The sequence below is a fragment of the Daphnia pulex genome, chromosome 6, assembly GCF_021134715.1.
Source record: "Daphnia pulex isolate KAP4 chromosome 6, ASM2113471v1".
Taxonomy (NCBI): Eukaryota; Metazoa; Arthropoda; class Branchiopoda; order Diplostraca; family Daphniidae; genus Daphnia; species Daphnia pulex.
In genome coordinates this window covers 5,183,648-5,205,046 of record NC_060022.1, presented here as the reverse complement: position 1 = coordinate 5,205,046, position 21,399 = coordinate 5,183,648, and the positions used below count along the sequence as shown (strand labels likewise).

General features: G+C 40.3%; 3 protein-coding genes and 1 long non-coding RNA gene across 9 annotated transcripts; 2 read left to right on the top strand and 2 right to left on the bottom strand.

Moving 5' to 3' along the window:
* The first annotated feature begins 75 nt into the window (after nucleotides 1–75).
* Nucleotides 76–7,336, top strand: LOC124196072. The gene is made up of 3 exons (XR_006875578.1): nucleotides 76–280; nucleotides 875–5,621; nucleotides 5,697–7,336. It is a non-coding gene; the product is annotated as an uncharacterized LOC124196072 (long non-coding RNA).
* LOC124196065 (abhydrolase domain-containing protein 2-like) lies at nucleotides 6,651–8,730 on the bottom strand. 2 transcript variants are annotated; one of them, XM_046590859.1, is made up of 8 exons: nucleotides 8,585–8,730; nucleotides 8,355–8,535; nucleotides 8,113–8,288; nucleotides 7,684–8,038; nucleotides 7,417–7,611; nucleotides 7,193–7,347; nucleotides 7,004–7,097; nucleotides 6,651–6,938 (listed from the first exon to the last, which is right to left on the bottom strand). In XM_046590859.1, exons 2-8 carry the CDS (start codon nucleotides 8,507–8,509, stop codon nucleotides 6,872–6,874), a joined length of 1,197 nt encoding a protein of 398 aa, XP_046446815.1. In that variant the 5' UTR covers nucleotides 8,510–8,535; nucleotides 8,585–8,730; the 3' UTR covers nucleotides 6,651–6,871. The 2 variants fall into 2 exon arrangements, with proteins under 2 accessions (XP_046446815.1, XP_046446816.1); XM_046590860.1 differs by having other exon boundaries at nucleotides 8,113–8,518; nucleotides 8,585–8,719.
* Nucleotides 8,591–13,328, bottom strand: LOC124196069. 2 transcript variants are annotated; one of them, XM_046590863.1, is made up of 4 exons: nucleotides 13,197–13,328; nucleotides 11,213–11,366; nucleotides 10,885–11,123; nucleotides 8,591–10,636 (listed from the first exon to the last, which is right to left on the bottom strand). In XM_046590863.1, exons 1-4 carry the CDS (start codon nucleotides 13,303–13,305, stop codon nucleotides 10,614–10,616), a joined length of 525 nt encoding a protein of 174 aa, XP_046446819.1. In that variant the 5' UTR covers nucleotides 13,306–13,328; the 3' UTR covers nucleotides 8,591–10,613. The 2 variants fall into 2 exon arrangements, with proteins under 2 accessions (XP_046446819.1, XP_046446821.1); XM_046590865.1 differs by having other exon boundaries at nucleotides 10,885–11,120.
* On the top strand, nucleotides 12,553–21,313 carry LOC124196059 (protein argonaute-2-like). 4 transcript variants are annotated; one of them, XM_046590850.1, is made up of 15 exons: nucleotides 12,553–13,129; nucleotides 14,495–14,909; nucleotides 14,982–15,208; nucleotides 15,269–15,613; nucleotides 15,693–15,889; nucleotides 15,949–16,172; nucleotides 16,241–16,488; nucleotides 16,550–16,678; nucleotides 16,753–16,919; nucleotides 16,978–17,162; nucleotides 17,245–17,338; nucleotides 17,421–17,657; nucleotides 17,727–17,926; nucleotides 17,996–18,037; nucleotides 18,106–21,313. In XM_046590850.1, exons 1-15 carry the CDS (start codon nucleotides 13,069–13,071, stop codon nucleotides 18,212–18,214), a joined length of 2,880 nt encoding a protein of 959 aa, XP_046446806.1. In that variant the 5' UTR covers nucleotides 12,553–13,068; the 3' UTR covers nucleotides 18,215–21,313. The 4 variants fall into 4 exon arrangements, with proteins under 4 accessions (XP_046446806.1, XP_046446805.1, XP_046446807.1 ...); XM_046590849.1 differs by having other exon boundaries at nucleotides 12,764–13,129; nucleotides 15,269–15,625; XM_046590851.1 differs by lacking the exon at nucleotides 12,553–13,129 and adding an exon at nucleotides 13,724–13,979 and having other exon boundaries at nucleotides 15,269–15,625.
* The last annotated feature ends 86 nt before the right edge of the window (nucleotides 21,314–21,399 follow it).

Genomic DNA, 21,399 nt, shown 5'->3' with positions numbered 1-21,399 from the left:
GAGGAAGGGTAAGAAAAAGGACAAAGCCTTCTCAACCCTGTTATGGTGGCCATTATACCCTTGAAAGCCGTCTGACCTCGACGCAACGCACGAAGTCACGTAATGGAATTCGAAAACTTAATTCGATCTAACTTTATGGCAACTGAATTACTCGATTTACTTTTCCTCTTATGATGATCATATTTCTCTCACTTATCTGTTGGAAAGATTATCTGCAATTCTGCATCAACTTATTTGAAAACTGATCTCTTCAACACGTGGTCCACTTCTTTACCCTTTCGTAAGTATCTCTTCTTCCTACATGTGAAGTAATCTGTGTGATTGCTAAATCTTATCGCTCTATTTGTGTAAACTCGTGAATCATTCGTAATCATTTCCTGGGAAATTTTGAAATCTTCGACACTTTAAACTGAAACGTTTTGGCATCGTTATCCGATTTGGCGTAAGCAAGGCGGCCATTACTTTGTTTGATTTTCGTGTTTTATTCCAGATTTTACATTTGATTGCTTTCAAGTTTCAACTAGTTTGAATGTTAACAATTGAGATTCGTTGAGGCTGTTGACCTTCAACAAACAAAAAAACAAGAAGGTCGTGCGAGGTCATTGCCATTTTTCTTTTGTTAAATTGGTAGCTGCATTTAGAGTCAAGTGGGAGTCACAATTTTCATCTTTTCAAAATTCCTGAAATAAAAATGTAGAGCCACAGACTCCCTTGAGATTCCCAGCGGCTTTTATAACGGCCTGAAAATCTCGCCGTCTTTTGTTTTTCCCCCCATTTCTTTGTGTGCAGGCCAAAACAAAATGGAGTCGTCTCGTTTTCCCCAACAGTTTGAAAATCCCTTGTCTAAATTGTTTGTTTCAATTGGTCGATCAAGGTTGATTGGCTAAATGAGGAAGGGAAGCTGCGCAGTCGAAAAGGTAGAGACGCCATTAAAGGTGTAGGGATGAGAAGAGATTTTAACCTCGTTCGACCTCGAAACAGTCCCCCCACCACCAGCGGCGTTATAGGGATGGGAGGCTGCTCGGAAAGAAGGTGTGGAAATGCAGCTCCCATAAAGTGGCTCGTCTCGGCACTCGTCAAGTCAATTCAATTCTTGCATTCGAACTGTCAATTGTGAGCTCATGTCTCCTGTTTTTAGTAAACATTGCTTGTTCTTTCAGTATCATCCACTTGGTGCAGTCGACTCAAAACTCGGTCGGATTTCGTCGATGAGTGGGGATCGTTAGTCGCGTTGTCCTCATGTTCGTGACTAGATCTGACACTCGTCCACGACGTCAACCAACAATCTACCTATGTGCGTTTCTCTTGTTACAGGTTGTATTTTTATTTTTGCTTTTTTCTTTGGTGGTCTAGCTGTATGAGGTTTATAAGTTCATAAAGCTAGATCAGCAAGGCAACAAGTGGAATTGTTTTCGACGTTTAAAATGTACAATTGTGACTTACCTCTCCAGTGTAGAGTAACGGGACCTAGGAACTACCGCTTGTGGTTGATTGAATTGTCGATTTTTCTGAATCGATTCAATTGTCTTATTTCTATCACAGTCGTAGTTACTAGATAACGATACTCGTTCGTCTCGTTAACGTGCATGTTTGTGTTTGTGTGTACACAGCCCCCCAGTGCTGAGTCTAGTGGATGATGTGCTAGACATTTTAGCTTGAATTCTTGGTTGCATAGCACCACGGGATTCAGCCGCTGGTGTGTCGTGGTTTGATATTTTATTTCATTGCATGTATAATTGTTTAGTCGAGCCAAGCATCAGGGGGGAACTTTACTCAGTTTGATTCATATTATATGCAAATCACTGGGTACGTTCGCCCTTGGTGAATGAATCTTAAACTTCTATTTTGGACTGTTTGGCATTTGAAAACTGCGTTCCAGATGTCGCTCATCTCAGGATTTCAACCGTCGAGGGTGGTTTGACCTTATTTCATTTTCGGTATTCACAACTTTCTTTTTATGACCTCCCCTCGAATCCCGTTAGCTGCCGTTGACCTGGAATGGGGTCGGACACGTGTGGCACATTTGGACCAATCCTGTGCGAGCTCTCATAGTAGGGTGAGCTCGTGAACTTGTTCCGGCCGTTTTACCCTCTTGTGACCTCTTTTGCCGAAGGGGGTGGCTCAGATCTGTTGGGGTCTTTGGTGGATTTGAAAAAGTTTATTCGGTGGGTTGCTGTCGACGGAGCAACATCTCTTTAAAGTTGTCCTGTTAAGTTTCTAGTTGAGCATACGTCAGTCGGCGAGTTCGGTTTTAGTTGTATTTTAAATTTAGTCGGTATGACTAGAACCCACACTCGTCCGGTTGCTGTATTCTATTTCATCGAGTAGGTCTCTTGTATTCTGGTGATTAATATGTTGTGCATTCTCCGAGTACTTGGTATTTATCGGTGAATTCGACCGTGGTTTTGTTTCTTTTTCTAACATCACCGGGTAGAATTCATCCAGAACTATCAAGTTTCATACATCTACTACTTGTAAGTTCAAATGTTTATATTGGATTGGTTATTATATTGTGGAACGAAAAATAAACTGTTTCATATGATAGTTGACTTTTGTTGTTGGTTCACTTTGGCATTCGTATTTAAATGTTTTCCAGTTAAGCAAAAAAATTCCTATAGCGTACATTCAATTGTGAATTGCTTTTTAATAAACTAAAACATTCAAAACTTTTTGTCATTGTAAATTAGGACTTTCTAAATTAAAATTTTATCATGGAATTGTATATTGAATTCGCTACATTTTTAATATTACTCATTTACAACACTTCAGCCCTACGTAACAAAATAACCTCATAGCATTCATCAATGTTACAGCGTACTTCCGACGAAGTAGATGAAGTTGGGCCAGCATTCGTATTGATGTTCAACAGCACTTCGCAAGTATTACCTATATTAAACAAAACATGTGGTCATACATAAGCTGTGCTAGTTCTATTAAGAGTCTTCATATTACCAAATAGATGCTTCACTTCTTCAACTGAGAAAAGGTGGTCCTGGAAGTGTTGACTGATCATACTGCATAGTATCAATCAGAGAGCTAAATGTCTATTTAAGAGACTTTTTATCAGTTTTGCATACCTTTCTCTCTCCATAGCTAATATGGCAACAATAGATCCACAGTCCCAGATTCCATCATCACTCTAAGAACACAATTTTGGATAAATGTGACAGTTAAATTAAGGACAGTTGCTCACTTACAGGGTCCTTCATTTCCCTTAGTGTAGGCTAAACCTTGCTCTTTGAAAAATTCCACGATTGGTTTCTCACCCCATCTAATAATCCAACGACTTCATGTCCTATGTCATAAAGCCTTATTTATAAACATAGTGTCAGCATCAACTTAACTAGGCAAAATTCATTTCACAAATCTGAATTTTGACTACCATCTTAAGTCTTGTGTTTTCCCACATAGAGGGACGAATATGCGTAACTTTCCTTCTTTGATTTTATAAACTTGATAAAAATAAACTCATTGACTTCGGATTTGTGCCAAGGTGCGTCTTCGGCTTACCACCTCTTCGACCAATATTCGACACGTTCTTCCATCTTGAAATTTGATTGCAAATTGACGTCTCAGATAGAAAAGCAGACGATAAATCACGTTATCAATGCTTGTCAGTCGTACTTGACAGTTTAAAGAACTGTCACGAACGCAGTGTAGGGGATAGGAGAATGGAGGTGAATATTATTATTTTTCACTTTTATTATTATCACCATTTGGATATTGGATATTTGGTAAAATTTTTATTTACAAAACTTTAGCTTTAAGTAACAAAATAATCTCATAGCACTCATCAATGTTCCAGCGTATTTTTGCCGAAATGGGTGAAGTAGGGTCAGCATTCGTATTTACGGTCAATAGCGTTTCAATCTCGCAAGTATCACCTAAGTAGAACAAAGAATATTGTCAGTACATGAGCAGTGCTAGTTGTACTGGGAGTCTTCAGATTACCAAATAGATGCTTCACTTCTTCAACTGGGACACTAAGAGGAGGTCCTGGATATTGTGACTGATCATACTGCATAGTATCAATCAGATAGCCAAATGTTTCATTTAGCAGACTTTTCATCAGCTTTGCATACCTAGATAGAAACATTTGTTTAAAAATTTCTAATGGACTAAGCACTAGCATTTACTTTTCTCTCTCCACAGCTAATATGGCAACAAGAGATCCACGGTCCCAGATTCCATCAAACTTGCCACACATTTCTGGATTCAAGGCAAATAAATCACAGTGATATATTTTAAGGCGTCCATCATCACTCTAGGAAGGACAGAGTTTTGAATGAATATGACAGGTAAGTAAAAGACAGTTAGTCACTTACAACGTAGAATGGAAATCCTCCTTCATTTCCCTTAGTGTAGGCTAAACCTTGCTCTTTGAAAAATTCCAAGATTGGTTTCTCTACCCCATCTAATCCAACAACTTCATGTCCTTGGTCATAAAGCCTAATTTAGAAATATAATGTCAGTATTAACTAGGCAAAATTAGTTTTACAAATCTGAATATTGATTACCATCTTAAATCTTGTGTTTTCCCACACAGAGGGACGAATATGCGCAACATACCTTCTTTGATTTTACAAACTTGATCAAAGTAACTCATGAGAAACTTATTAACATCAGCTTTGTGCCAAGGTGCGTCTTCGGCTTGCCACCTCTTCGACCAATATTCGACACGTTCTTCCATCTTGAAATTTAATTGCAAATTGACGTTTCAGATTCAGTACAATCTACTTTTATAGGAGCAGACGATAGAAAAGCAGACGACAAAATCATTTTATCAATGGTTGTCAGTTGTCAGTCAGCAAAATCCAAACTCAGCATTACTCAGCAGTTTTTAAACACGTACGCACCAGTACGCACTACTGTTGTCTATGGCACTACGCGATGTGAGAAAAAGCACTGAGAGAAACATTTTTTTTTAGTTCGTTTGTGAATTATAACCAAGAATGATTCCCATTATATATTTCATCATGCTATTTAAGATACATAGTAGGTTTTGGAATTTGAAAATGTTAAATGTGTAAGTGTTTTGAATCTGCCATAACTGTTTAGTATTCAGAAGCTACTAAGCCTTGGGTTTAAGCAAAAATATATTTTTGTAGCATTGATCAATGATCCCATGAAATTTGATCGGATGAGTGACGTTGGATCATCCTTTGTGCTGACATTCAACAGTGTTTCAACTTCAGAAATATCACCTAAATTAAACATTATTGTGATTTATTGATTATAGCATTACTAATGTTAAAATAATTTTGAATACCAAATAGACATTTCATTTCTTCAATTGGCACACTGAGAGGAGGCCCTGGATATTGTGACTGCTCATATTGTATGGTGTGAATCAGATAGCCAAAATTTTCATTAAACACACTTTTCAGGAGCTTTGCATACCTTGAGTTGAAGGGGACGAGAAAAATTTTATTTAAAAACTACAATGAATTGGAAAACTTCATCATTATTTTTTACTTGTCTCTATCTTCAGCCAGTAGAGCAACTAGAGACCCACGGTCCCATATTCCATCAAACTTGCCACAAATTTCTGGATTCAAGGCAAATAAATCACAGTAATAGATTTTAAGCCGTCCATCATCATTCTAGGAAGAACAAAATAAGTACGACGATTTAATAAATAAAGTTAAATAAGTAACTTACAACATAGTACGGGAGTCCTCCTTCATTCCCCTTAGTGTAGGTTAGGCCTTGCTCTTTGAAAAATTCCAAGATTGGTTTTTCTACTCCATCTACTCCATAACTCCAACAACTTCATGTCCTAGGTCATAAAGCTAGTTAAAAAAAAATGTATAAGTAAAATGCACAATCAGATGTTAACTCAATAAAATTAGTTTTACAAATCTGAATTTTGATTACCATCTTAAATCCTGTGTTTTTCCGCACAGAGGGACGATTATGCGTAACTTCCCTTCTTTGATTTTACAAACTTGGTCAAAGTAACTCATGAGAAACCTATTAACATCAGCTTTGTGCCAAGGTGCGTCTTCGGCTTGCCACCTTTTCGACCAATATTCGACACGTTCTTCCATCTTGAAAATTTTTGTGTCAAGTGCTGAACGTTCGCTGTTGCATAGCGTGAATGCGATAAGAATAGAGAAGTTTCATCGCTAACGGGCGAAAGCCCAAAACGCCAAAAGATTCCATTTTGGGTGAGAGTAATCCTGGGGCGTGGGGAGTAAAATTTGGTGCTAGACTGAAAAAAACCTCTAATCTATTCTTCCTATCATGTTTCAGTATCAGAACAATCATTTAATGGAGGCAGACATCGATAGATAGCTCACAAAAGTCAATGCATTGCTATTGCGCCGATTGCACCCCATAGTGTGAGGCACAATAGGTGTAACCATGATATTACGCTTCCATATTTACCGTTGTTTAGAAGAAATGGCAATAATGGGAGGAAACATTACTAATCAGTTCGTTCGAAAATCTTTTATAAAAAAAAGCAGTTGACATACCAATCGTGATAGAAATATTGTTAGGGTGTTTAGTATGAGCGACGTTTAAAAGTAGCGCCACTTGTTTCCATATGAAAAGTGGTCGTGAAAAAAAAAAAACAGGTTTGCCAATAGCTGAATCACGCATGTCATCGACCGGCCATCCACTTGAACGAAACAGTTTGAACTGAGCACCGTAAAAAGCCTTATATTCAGACCACGTACGCACGGTATTTTTCATTACAGAATGATTCGAAACAGGGTTAAATTCTCCAACTTTAATCCATGTAGTATGTATTATATAAAGTAACGAAGTTGATTAAGTCAACAAATCTTTTAGTAAGTTACGATTGCTTGATTTTTAGATAGTATTGTTGTTGCCTTTGCTGATAATAGTTATGGACATTTTGGATTTAGAGCGACTTGCTGTGCGTATCACGTAGAATTGCGTCGGCTATTCCGACAGCTGTGCGATCCAACCTGACAAGGAAAGTATTGCTCAGTAACAAATTTGAAGAACAAATAAAATATTTGAGTTTACTAACCAAGTAACAGGATTGGGTTTGAGCAATCCTCCTTCATAAAAACCCAAGTGACCTCCGTGCGACGTCAAAATATAGGCAGACCTATCGCGACTTTCTGAAGATGAAATGTACAAAAAAAAATATTAGAAAATCGAAAAAAGCAAATATTAGAATAACAACGAGAATACTACGAACGTGTTTTAAACTAACCGGCATATTGCTTAGGCCAACTAAGCAAGGGTTCAGGAATAATTGGGTCATCTTGTGAATTGATAAAAACCAGGGGAATCGTAATATTATCCAGGTACAAGGAGCAACTACTTTGAGTGTAGAGGTCGTTAATCGAATCATATCCACTTACTCGTCTGTCGAACAATTGAAAAAAGAATTTGTTGACGCCATGTTTGAATTAATTTATGAGAAAATTTCAATACCTAGTATAAGCGTCGTCAAATTCAGGTAGGGTTGCAGCGGACAAAATGCTGCGTTCACATAGTTGATAACGAGATTTGACGTCTTCGGACAGAACAAGTTGCTGATGAGCCATTAGGACGCGTTTCATATTTTCAGTCATGATGTACAAGTAAAACCGACGGAAGTTTGACCACAGCAACATATGCTGCATAGCACTATAGAAGGGGAAAAGTCCAACAGTCAGGAAAACGTTGATAAAACAATATTTAACAACGTTATCGTTATACCCGAGTGCGTCATAGCCTTGACAAATAGAGATGCCACCCATGATATTTTTCGGCATATCAGGTCGTTTTTCGCCCATATATTTGGTAACAATGTTGGCCCCCATACTGAAACCTACAAGAACCATCCTGCTGTGGAAATAATTCTCCTGAAGGTTGACAAGCATTTCATGGAAATCTTTTGTGCAGCCATAGCTGAAAATTCGATGAGAAGTCAATTTAATTGACTTCATAGCTCCAATGTGATTGATAGCTACACATCTGAAGCCTTTTCTCTGTGCATGATGCACAAATGTGCGAATATATATAGATTCACTTGAGTTGCAAATACCAGGGCATAGGATTAAAGTGACATCCTCTGTTGACATTATAAAAACAAATTTAAAATGTAAGTAAATTCAGCAAAAGTTTGTAATAAGAATTCTAATATACCTCCAGAAGAGTGGACATCAAGAGGTTGGTAAACATCGTAAGTCAGGGTGGCTCCATCATCCAAAAGAAGTGACACCCTCTCTCCAATCGGCCAAGGACATTTCTTCCTTCCAATCAAACTGTGCATTACTGTTTGAATATGACCACTGAAACCCCATATCCTTGTTGGAATGTATCTAACAAGGTGAAAATAATTTGGGTTTCAAGAAGAACAATAACAATTGTTAATAGTTGTCACTTACGCTTGTTCCAGTTCTGGGGCAGTTTCTCTCAACAATGCTTCAAATTTCTTATCTTTGCACAGGATTTCAGGTTTTTTGGGCTGACTCGCAATATTTAGAATTCGGAAAATGAATAGCAAAATAAACGCGATGAAAGCTACAATAAAGGGGCTCATGGTGAATTCCTTCAGAGAAAAAATAACTTTTAAGAAAACTGGTGTAATCCTTGAAGTAACGTTTGGCGTCAATACCTGTTGTTGTTGGGGAGAATTGTTTCACTTTAAAGAAATAACGTATTCCTCACGTTACGCCCCTCATGCAACGTCTTCACAAGAAGACCGAGAGAGAGAGACTCGTACAGAATTTCACGTTTTCTTCGGTGTGGTGTGATCTTCAGCCAACAACAAACCAGAGTGCCGGGATCCTTGATAACAGCATGCACACCATTGTCATCTAGCGGGAAAAACTTTCAGCCACACAACATAAAAAACGGTACCGGTTCGGTCAGATGTAAATATAAATTTTAGCGGTCAACCGAAGACCGTTAAAAAAAAAGCATACAGTAATCGCACGCAGTCGAGCAGATGGAAAATTGCAGTAACTTTCTATTCGATAAAAATCCTTCAGAGTAAACCTACTTAAATTGAGGCCGGTAACTTCCACAGCAGTAAAATACCAGCCTAATCGGTTTCCTTTCGTGGGTTTTGCGTGACCTTCACGACATTCCACACGCAGTCAGAGATCTACGTCACCATGCAAGTTTATGTACCTTGGTACGTTAACTGTCGCGGGGCCCTCAACGGCCCTCAATTTTTCCATTGACAATGTTCACAAATAGACTTTTGGACTCATTCCAAATCTTTTAACTCCGATAATTTTACTGATGCAGGTATTATGTGTGTGGAGTATAGTGTCCTTCAGTGCTTCTAATAAGGCGTGGAGATGCGGAAGTAAGAAAGGTACGACCAAACCAGTATACTAACCATATCAGCAACATATGCAGCACCTGGCCGCAAGCAACATTTCAATGGCCGCTCGCTTGTTCGTTCAGCCGTTGAGTTCAAGGTTTCCACAGTTCAAGCTCGTGACGAGCTTCGCAGGATGCAGCCAAGACTTTGAACTGTGATTTCATTTAATTAAACAACAAATTATTGATATGACAAAATATGTTCTCAATAACTCTGGATAAAAAAGTTAACGATAAAATGTTTTTCTATCGTATAGTAGTACTACAACCACATGGGGAAAATCGGAGAAAAATGAACTTTGTACAAAATCATTTAGTCCAGCAATTGGCATCTAGTTGTCAAGGGAAAAGTTTATGGGGGACATGTGTGTGTGCATTTGTACCCAAAAGTTTCGTTACTGTGTCCATCGACGTTTGGAAAAGGTCATTGACTTCATGATGGGACGCTGTCTGTACACCCAACGAGCAAGGACATCACTTGGCATTTGCATCTTTATATTGGTATCCATCGGTTTCTTTTTCTTTGTTTAGGGGTACCAGGAGAAGCTGTTTGAAGCAGCTTGCCAATTCCTTCAAGCGACCATTTTTAATGAGTTATTCGTGTGCAAACACACTGTTCTGTGACGTTGCCATAGCATTTGAAATGTTAATAGACGTTTGGCACGGCAAGCTTCATAATAGATTCTTTGATCAAATATCAAATAGAGTAGGTATACTCATAAACAATAAACACGAATATATCCTGTAAACTACACAAGCGTTTTGCCGAATCAAAAATAAACATGGCGTTTCTTGTCGTCTTGCTTTCGCCGCGGAACAATCTGCGATTCAATTATAAAGCTCATATTTAACTTTCGCGGAACCAACTTGCAATCTGTCTGAAGTGCCTTGCATTGTTTGTTATTTTGGCAAGCAGTAAACTCTTTCTCCTATTCCTTCATTTATGATCGCCATCTGGGTACAGCACTCCCTTTGTTGCCTTTGTGTTGTATATAAATGAAAGTTTTCGCAGCGTCATCTCCAGTCTGAGAAACTGGGATCGCCAAAAGTTCAACAGCACTGCGGGAACAAGCTGTTCCATTTATCGTCGAGTAAGATCGGCTCGTATCGATCCTTAAAATTCTATTCGCCTTTTAGAATGAACAGAGATCGAGTTGGCTGTTTTTCTTTTTTTTTCACCAATGAGAAGTGCAGTTATCTATCAAATAAAGATGGATGGCGAATCTCTTTACTCTCAGTTTTATTGTTTTGGGCATAGCACAACGTGATTGAGTGTTTCCATTTAGACTTCTTTGTGCTCTCGTCCAGGATCTTCATTGGTGATGTCCCAGATTTTCTACAAAGAGGGAAAAAACGGATATTGGAAATCTTTTTACTGAAGTTGTTTAATTCATTTCTGATTACAGAGCCCGGGACAAGAGTGCCACACCTAATCGGGCTAGCAGCCAAGTCTTCATCATCACCGATTCTACCACACGAGAATGTGATGCAATAGCGCAATATATCAACAGAGTATGTACATAGTATGTGTGTATTGATTAGTTCGTGAATGGCGTGAGGCTGCGGGCCGAAACTAGGCGTTACCGGATAATAATATAGCGGAGAAAACGAGGAGAACAGCGGTTGTCACCGTTAAGACCCAGCCGTCAGCTTTGGATCCGGTAAGGATCGATCCTGAATGAACAATGTGGTCGACCAAGCCGTTTCCGTGGTTGCATAAATCGCCCACGCAAGCCGTAAAGCACGTCCTTTCATCCTTTTCGATTTGGCATTTGTTCTGCTCAAATACTTTGGTCCGCCCGTCACATCCACGATAGAAACTCCTAAACAGTTTTCCGGATTATTTCTTTTTTCTCTGTAAATCTTCGCAAAACATGTTGTCTCAGATGGAGACATATCGATTCATACATACTTGACACGCTGAGATGGCCATTGTTCTACTCTCACGATCGTGCAAGCTTCCCGCGTGCAGCCATCTAATATTCCATGAGGTAAGGTGGAGGGGTTCGTCTGGCATTGGCTACCCTCTTCGGTAGAAGTGCAACTGTAGCAACGCATTGCACCATCTGTGTATATAATGATGAATGAGAGAATTAAAACAGCAGCGAAAACAATATGGCAATTTGTTATTTAAGTCGGGGTGGGCGTATTGATCCAGCTACTTCCGGTTGTGCATCTCGCCCACACGTCTTATAGGCCCCCCCATCGCCCCAAATCTTCTCTCTCGACTGCGTTCACACATGTATGATCGCTGGAAACTTGGCTGTCATCTTGCCGATGTTATTCACCATGTCATGTGGCCGCTTTTGGTATGCCCACCGCCCTATCTATAAAAGTTCTTGCAAGCCCCATGACGTTGTTCCTATGGCAAATCTATGCCAAAAAAGTAATCCAGATGAAAACCTTTGAAAAAAAGGAGAAAAGGGAACCCGGTTTTGTACGCACGATAACAAGCTATACGAAACGAACTCTTGTATGAACGAAAAATATCTTGGCCTGAAGCCACTATATTTCCATTGATTCAATTTTCGCGTCCTATTCCTCCTCAACCGAGTCGCTTAATAACATTTTCCCGCGGGGGAAAGTTTTGCGGCATTACAGGTCTGATAAACTATTTGTCGGGATTCAGCGAGTCCATAACCTACTACTACTACCTTATCTCATTACTAAGTTGGCCAACAACAAAGACTTTCATGACATGTCTTTAGCGAAACCAATTCTATTAGAATAACCTAGCAACATAATAAAGTTACGCAGACTTCTAAGACACCAAACGCGCTTCTAAGAATGAAAATCGAGTTTATAAAAGTAAATTTTCATTTTTAAAATAAAAAAACGCGGAAAAATCGATATTTGATTTGGAGAAGGAAAACTCAACGCCATCTGACGTTCAAGTCTAAAACCGCAAGACGATTCAATGTGAGCTTTGAAACTTGAAAATAGGTGTCGCTTCGAACCGACGCCGACGGGACGAATCAGGACCAACTACGCACCGTCTTGGTAAGCAACCATGTGTTGCATCTTTGACACACAAATGACGCGTCAAAATGAAATCGACGTTTGCTAAATATATTTCACGGCTGACCCTGAGGACTTCATTACGAACAAACTACGAAAAATTCAATGTCAAACGTCATTAAACAAGAATTTCATGGTTATTACTTTTTTCCATCTCTAGGGATTTGCGTTTTATCTTAAGAGAAAGGAGGGGGAAATACTTCTCTAATGGGAGGTGGATATATCTTTCATTGGCTTGCGGGTAGGGTGGTGGTGGAAGAACCGGGTTAAGTCTGTAGACGTACCCCAAAAAAGAGAAAGAGGGGGCGAAATAATAATAATAATAAAAGAAAATAAAAAAACCAGAGGGGTCAAAGAGGTTTTCCCCCTCCTTTCTTCTCTGCACACAACAGTTGGTGAAAGAAGAAGAAGAATTGTCTCTAGGCCGACTCGACACTGCGTGGTCGTAGCCCAAGTGCGTTCTCCGCCTGTCAATCGACGTGCAGGAAACCTCCAAAAACTGCTTTTTCAGTCGCTCATTATTTAGTGCGCGTGTTGTTTGTTTTTTCTCGTTTCTCCACACATGAGATTGTGAAGGGCTGATATCTCAAAACCAGCGGTTTGTTGCCTATCGCCCCAGTCGTCGTCGCCGTGCGTGCGATTTTTCGGCATTGTACTGCGCATTACACGAATCGCACACACGACACAACACATTCTGTTTCCCCACACACAGTAGGAGGGTAGTCGACTTGTGCGTCTTAGTTGAGCAAAATGGGGGTCGCTTGTACTCTCAACACTACTCATATTCTTATGGATAAATATGTCAATGGCAGTAAGTTTTCAATCTCTTTTACTATTCTCCCCCTTCTTTTCTCGCATTTCAACTCGGGTTTGTTTACCTGTCAAATGGCTCCGATTAGTGGTGGTTGACAGCGATGTTACCAATTTGGCGAACAACACTGTCCGGATGATGACAGCACCAATAGAATTCGAAGCAATTGCAAACATTGTCGTGTTTTGACAGATGAATTGGGAGTGTAAGTTTTTTTGTTCGAATCACAACAATGACAACAACATCGGGCACTCGATGACACTACACTAACTTTCAGGAAAACTAGCGTGAGAAATTAGATAGAAATTACAAAAAAAAAAAAAAAATTGTGTTGTGAAAGTTGTGGATTCCCCTGGATTTTGACCTCCCTCCATTTGCTACAGCCCAAGTTACTAAACAAAAACCGTGCCTCGAAATTCACATTTAAATTAGATGAAACCCTGAAATAATAAAATAGAATAACTAAACTAATTTTTAATCAAGTTGTCAATTGCGACAAACTATTTGATAATGACAGAAATAAAAATTTAAATGTGGACTTTTCAAAACGACGTTGCAAGTTGTTGGGAGGGATTTTTCCCTTGCGTCTGGTCGCGCCGCCATCTTGGATAAAACGAAGGAAGGGAAACGGACGGCCTTTGTGGGGTTTTGTGTGCCACAACTTCCGTGCGTCGTTGTGTGCCTCGTTTCATTTGGTGTTTCATTTAAATAATTCGTTACTCCATCCATCCATTCTGGAATTTGTTATTCTACACCAATTTTGCTCTCTCGAAAGCCTTCGATTTTTTTAACAGCGCCAAACTTGTCGATGTGGAATCGTGTTGACGTATTATGTACCCTGTTGGACAGCGTAAGTTGCCCTCGATTCTGCAAATTGTTTCGACCCCCGCCCTACAGTGTTTCTCATCTGTTATTCTATTAAAAGCTCTTACCACTCAGTGATATTTTCATACATTCACTAGAACAGAGAAGTAGTTTTTAAAAGACCTTGAGTTTGCTTTTCCTTCCGTATACGGTCGTCTGGGGTAATGATAAGTAAAGTGAAGGAACAGGGGCGTGCTGGCGTCATTTATACTTTTCATTCGATTCCCTCTACGTTTACACTTAATTAAGATTAAGAAACGTTTGTTTGCGTAGAAACGAACATTGAACGTTAGTACACTTGTAAGTTTGGCTAAAGATCTTTAGTCTTTCACATTATGCACCATAGTTCTTCAGCGCAGTAACATTATTCTCGTGCAAACTGAAGATGAATTCCATTGATATTGCCGGTTAAAGACTTCTTTGTTGCTGTTGTATCTTGTTGTTTGTTTTTATTGTTCGAAACAGATGTACTAACTCCCGTTTGTTTATTTCTATTTGCAGCAGGAGCACTTGGCCCTTCAGGTGTTGGAGCCCAGTCAATTGTATCCAGTATCGGAGTGGGAAGTGGAAGTAACAGTAGTAGCAGCAGTACCAGTAGTAATTGTGGAACAAGTTTGAGTGGAGTGAGTGGTGGAAGTGGAGGCGGAACTGCATTAATGACTCCCATGGCCCCTATGGCCCCGGTTCCACCTATGATGCCACCAACTCAACAGCCCCCACCTATGGCTTCGGCCGCGCCGCAAGCTGCGGCACCAGAACTTCCTATGTTTGTTTGTCCACGTCGTCCAAATCTTGGTCGTGAGGGTAGACCTATCATGCTAAGAGCAAATCATTTTCAAATATCTATGCCACGAGGATACATTCACCACTATGATATCAGCATTCAACCAGACAAGTGCCCGAGAAAAGTCAATCGGTGAGAGAATAATTCATCTTTAAAATCGTCTTGGATTTCGCTTTGTTTACCATTCGTCATACAAACTTACAGGGAGATTATCGAGACGATGGTGCATGCCTACAGCAAAATATTTGGAGCATTAAAACCCGTTTTCGATGGTCGAAGCAACTTGTATACCCGAGATCCTCTGCCGATCGGCAATGAAAGAGTCGAATTAGACGTTACCCTGCCCGGAGAGGGAAAAGATCGTGTTTTCCATGTAGCTATCAAATGGTTGGCCAAAGTATCCCTCTACGCTCTCGAAGAAGCTTTGGAAGGTATGTTTATTACAACTGCCGATTACCTTTAGCGCAATTTTAATATGTTTCTCCTCTTAGGTCGCATTCGTACAATTCCGATGGATGCCATTTTGGCTCTCGACGTGGTTATGCGCCATTTACCTTCAATGACTTATACTCCAGTGGGTCGGAGTTTCTTTTCATCACCTGATGGTTATTATCATCCGTTAGGTGGTGGACGTGAGGTTTGGTTTGGTTTTCATCAATCTGTCCGCCCTTCACAATGGAAAATGATGCTAAACATTGACGTCTCGGCGACGGCATTTTACAAGTCGCAACCAGTGATCGAATTTATGTGCGAAGTGTTAGACATTCGCGATGTTAACGAGCAGAGAAAACCTTTAACGGATTCTCAGCGAGTAAAATTTACCAAAGAGATCAAAGGTGGGTTCGCTGGTGGGTTGTCGCCTCATCCCTGTTCTTGTGCATCTTGATTAACGTTCCTATTTCTGAATCCCCATAGGCTTAAAAATTGAAATTACCCACTGTGGAACAATGCGACGAAAATATCGTGTATGCAACGTTACTCGCCGTCCAGCTCAAATGCAGTCTTTCCCACTGCAGTTGGAGAACGGTCAAACTGTCGAGTGTACAGTGGCCAAATATTTCCTGGACAAATACAAAATGAAATTGCGCTACCCGCATCTGCCTTGCCTGCAGGTTGGTTCTAATTTGGTCATATCCCCCTACATCTCTTAATCAATTTTTTTCTCCTGCAGGTTGGACAAGAGCACAAGCACACCTATTTGCCGCTGGAAGTTTGCAACATTGTAGCCGGGCAACGATGCATAAAGAAACTGACTGATATGCAGACATCGACCATGATCAAAGCCACTGCCCGATCGGCTCCCGACCGTGAGCGTGAGATCAATAATCTTATTCGAAAGGCCGACTTCAATAACGATCCCTACGTTCAGGAGTTTGGATTGACCATTTCCAATAGGTCAGTTATTGATTTGCAATTCTTTACGAGTGACATATTAAAAATGTAACTTCGACTTTGTTTTGCAGCATGATGGAAGTGCGCGGTCGTGTGCTTCCGCCACCAAAACTGCAATATGGGGGAAGGACTAAGCAACAGGCGCTACCTAATCAAGGTGTCTGGGATATGCGTGGCAAGCAATTCTTCACCGGAGTGGAGATTCGCGTTTGGGCAATCGCTTGCTTTGCACCCCAAAGAACAGTTCGCGAAGATGCGCTAAGAAATTTCACACAGCAATTGCAGAAGATAAGTAATGACGCCGGGATGCCCATCATTGGTAATAACGAAATAATTGTGGATTATGAGAATGGGTTGTCATTAAATTGAATATTGTTTAGGCCAACCTTGTTTCTGCAAATATGCCACTGGCCCCGATCAAGTGGAGCCTATGTTCCGCTACCTCAAGTCAACCTTCCAAGGTCTCCAGTTGGTGTGTGTCGTTCTACCGGGCAAAACTCCTGTTTACGGTACTATCATTTACACATTCTACTTGTGTCGACATCGACAATAATGAAGGTTTTTAATTTGATTATTCCAATAGCCGAAGTCAAACGTGTTGGCGATACTGTACTTGGCATGGCCACACAGTGCGTACAAGCAAAGAATGTCAACAAAACATCGCCTCAAACTCTGTCCAATTTGTGTCTGAAGATCAACGTTAAACTTGGTGGTGTTAACAGTATCCTTGTTCCTACCATTCGTCCTAAGGTAAAACGTAAATCAACTACTTTTCACACGAAAATGCTCATGTGTGTTGTTTTCTTAGGTGTTCAATGAGCCTGTCATTTTCCTTGGGGCCGATATAACTCATCCTCCAGCTGGTGACAACAAAAAGCCGTCGATCGCAGCCGTTGTGGGCTCGATGGATGCTCATCCTTCGAGATACGCTGCAACTGTTCGCGTCCAACAACACCGCCAAGAAGTTATTCAAGAGCTCAGTGCTATGGTCCGGTAAGAAATTTGACATTTTGATAATCCGCATATTGAGTTTCATGTGTTTTTGAGGCTGATGAACTTTCCTTTTTTTTCCCAGGGAATTATTGATCTTGTTCTACAAAACTACAAGGTTCAAACCCAACCGAATTATCATGTATCGCGATGGCGCCAGTGAAGGCCAGTTTAGCACCGTAAGCAACATTCTACTAGACTAAACTAACTTTGGCTTTCTAAAAAAGAAATACGTTCGAATAAACGACACGTTTTCTGTAGGTTTTGCAACATGAGTTGACCGCTATCCGCGAGGCATGCATAAAATTGGAACCTGACTACAAACCAGGTATCACGTTCATCGTGGTTCAGAAGCGCCATCACACCAGGCTCTTCTGTGCTGACAAGAAAGAGCAATCTGGCAAATCTGGAAACATTCCCGCCGGTACCACTGTCGACGCGGGCATTACACACCCAACCGAGTTCGACTTTTACTTGTGCTCGCATCAAGGCATTCAGGTGAGACAATTTATTTCCTTAATATTTATTCAGTGGTTTGATATTTAATGTATTTTTCTTTATGTACAGGGTACTAGCCGTCCTAGCCACTATCACGTTTTGTGGGATGACAACCACTTTGACGCTGACGAATTGCAGTGCTTAACTTACCAGCTTTGTCATACTTATGTGCGCTGTACTCGTTCCGTCTCCATTCCGGCGCCGGCTTACTACGCCCATCTGGTGGCTTTCCGTGCCAGATACCACTTAGTGGAGAAGGAGCACGACAGGTAATATTTAAATGACGGTGGTTGGCAACAAGACTTTATTAATCCTTTATTGATTTCCAATATTTGCAGTGGGGAAGGATCGCTACAGGATTGCATTAAGAGTTACACCAGGTACATTTCTTTGAACGTTAAATCAACGCCTAGAAAATGACTAAAATTTTCTATTTCTATTGAAACAGTGGAGAAGGTTCGCATCAAAGTGGCAGCAGCGAAGATCGCACGCCAGGCGCCATGGCTCGTGCTATCACTGTTCACGCGGATACCAAGAAAGTCATGTACTTTGCTTAAAAGTCATCGTGAAGTTTTTCCTCCCTCCCCAGTAAGTTGTCTCTTGGTCATCACGTGTATATCGGATGCGGATCAGGATGGAGTAGGAGTGTGGGGTTGTTGTATTTCCACGAGACTTGACGCTGTTTTTCTCTAGCTAGTTTGGAAGGTCAGCTTGCGAGCACAATATCCAACACATATTTCATGTCACCAACCATCATCACCACCACATCTCTGATCTGTCGTGCAAGGAGGAGCATTTCACACGTCCCTTTTAACAGAGCCATCCCCGGCGCAAAAGAATAATTTGTCCACGGCCGTCAAGTCTTTCATTATATTTTTCACGCTTATGGCGGGAGTCGAAACACATACTGCGGTGGGGTTTTAAACGAGACTTTGCACTTAAAATGTTTAATTCCCTTGTGGCAATTTAAAAAACACTTGAATTTGTTCCCCCCTATCCCTTGAAATCATCTCTGAACACGAAGTAACGGGAAGAGCGGTGTGAGAAAGGGTTAGAGATAATTTAGTAGCTCTCAACTACAATTGCATTTCCCCCTCCCTTCAGCATGTGGATGTAGTACGGACCAAGCAAATCGTGAAATTGCCCAATCAGCATTTCCCCTTATCCCGACCTCGACCGTATCTACTTCAAAGAAAAACGACAAAATCAAATTGACAATTCTTTTCGTTACCGATCTGTTTGTTTAACAATCCACTGTCCCCCCCCCCTCTCTCTCTCAACACCGCTCCCAGTTTTTTCTTTTCTTTCTCGCGTTTAAAAGCATTTCATTCGTTTCCCCCCTAAGAGGTTGAGAGGACATCTGAAATCGAACTAACGGCGCGCGTTAATAACAAAAAGTCAAACTTGTTTCTTTTCTTTTTTTTTCCGGACAAAAAAATTTACCTAGGATAGAGAACCACCTTTATTATCTTTGTTCTTCGATACAGTTGTAATCAATTTCGAAAAAAATCTAAAAAAAAAATACCAAAAAAAAACAAAACATCATCGCCCCTCCTCCCGCGCTACAAACGTCTTTCAGCGTTCGTTCAAAAAAAAAAACGTTTTCAATCGAAAAAAAGCAAAAGAGAGAGAGAGTAGTGTGTGCATTTAGAATCTGCTGGGAAGGCCATTTCGCCATGACAAAATTATCCTTGCCCCCGTAAATAATTCTTTCTCACACCGACATCGACCATCTTCCTCAAGAAAAAAAAGCTAAAAAAAAATAATAATTATGTGTGTGTGCGTGAGTGTACATGTGTATTTTGTTGTGGCGAAGGGGCGGTCCCAACGCAACATTCGGGCAGCTCTTAAAAAAACGTCCGGGCAGGAGTTGACGAGGATAAGAAAATAATAATATCCCACCCACCGCACCTCGACGTCAGCCTGAAAGAGTTTGCTGGCGATGTAATACTATATACTACAACCCTACAATCAAGTTTGGCCCTCTCTCCTTAAACAACAAAAAAGAATATCCTTCTTAACTTGTCTTGGTTTTCCTTTTGATTGGATAGTGAAATAAGTATCGTGTAGTTAATTAGTTGTGTGTGCGTGTGTTGCTCTTCTTAAATTTCTTTCTTTTTGGACGGGAGGTCGGGAATTCCTTCGAGCGGACAATAATAGCCATATCGTTTCTCGGCAAGCGTGAGAAATATCAATTCTTTCTTCTTCTTCTTCTTCCCTAATTTGTGTGTCTCTCTTCACGTCCTCATCTCACACTCTTTAGATTGGCTTTGGTTTCCCTCTTTGTCGCCTGCCGCTCTTTTGTCTCCCGAGTTATGTTCCCCGTGTACCTGTAGCTGCTTTATAAACAAAAGAAAAATGCGCCGAATCTGTCTCTCGGCTACTAATTGCTAAATAAGTGAAAAATCAGGAAAAGCATTCAACAATTTTTAGGCGAGTCAGAATACCGTTGACATATCTGATCAAGTCTCCCCTTTATTTTTTAACCATTTCTCCCACTCTGTACTACCCGTCCTCGCCGCTTCAAAAAAAACAATCCTTTTTCTCCGCTCACGTTCCCGATCCCTCCGACGGCTTCTTTTGAAAAACAAAAATATGATTTTGGGTTTACTTTTACCTCTACTGCATCATATTCCCTCCGCGCCATTTACCTCCAATGTGTGTGAGTGTGTAACGATTTAACTTTTATGTTGCGCGTGGTGACTTTTCTTTCCTTTGCAATTTTTTTTCGTCCAATTTTTTTTTCTTCTAAATTGTGCCTCTTTATTATTTAGTTTTGGTAGGTCTTACGCTTTCATTTCACTACGGGATTTTTTTTTTTTTTGCTTTTGTTTTAAAAAGAAAAACAAAGATATGGGATTTAAAGGGGGAAAGAAATTATTGTTCAAAACCCTGGTGACAAAAGACAAACTTCTGCCCAAAAACTTTCTCAACTGAATCCGTTCAAAAAACTTTCTAGATAATTCGAGCTCTTGGGTTGGATCTGGGCTTATTTCCTGATGTTTCTGTTTTCTTTCACCGACATTCCAAGTCAGATAGGAATCCAAAAATCAACAACATAGAGGTCCCATTCACGTCCCGTTCTGAAAGTTCCAGTCAGCTTTACTTCCATCATATAAAAACATAATCTTTACTACCCCCCACCCCTCAGCTTATTACAGTTGAGAAACTTATAGGAAAAAAGTCGGGACATTTTGATTTCAAATGAGAAAAACTTTAACGAACACATCTCTTTTTGGGCATATCTAAATTCGAGGAAGAAAGATGCGTCTCCCTCTCTTGTTCTCCTTTCTTCAACTCCTCGGATCAATCTCAGTTGAAAACACAGAATATTTGTTGCGCCTGGAATTGAATCTAAAAGAAAAAAACAAAGAAAAGATTACATACGACTTTTCCGCTTTTGTAGAGATAACCCCAGAGAATGGAATAATTTGTGCTGTCTTATGTGGGGCAATCATCAGTGAGAATAATGTTATCATGTGTAGTCCTCATAAACATAGCTCTACTTTTTTTTTCTTCCCTATCCACCTATTTCTGTCGTAAAAATCATGCGTCCACGTCTCGCCCTTGCATAATTTACCCGATTGTATCATCGCAAGGGGGAAAACTGTATCGTCTATAATACACTTGGGCGTATTAGCCTGTTTTACTCCCAATACTATTATTTCGTTTATTTAATATTTTTCACAAAATATTTTTCCGAATTTGAATTTCATTTCAAATCGCCCGCCAGCCTATACTG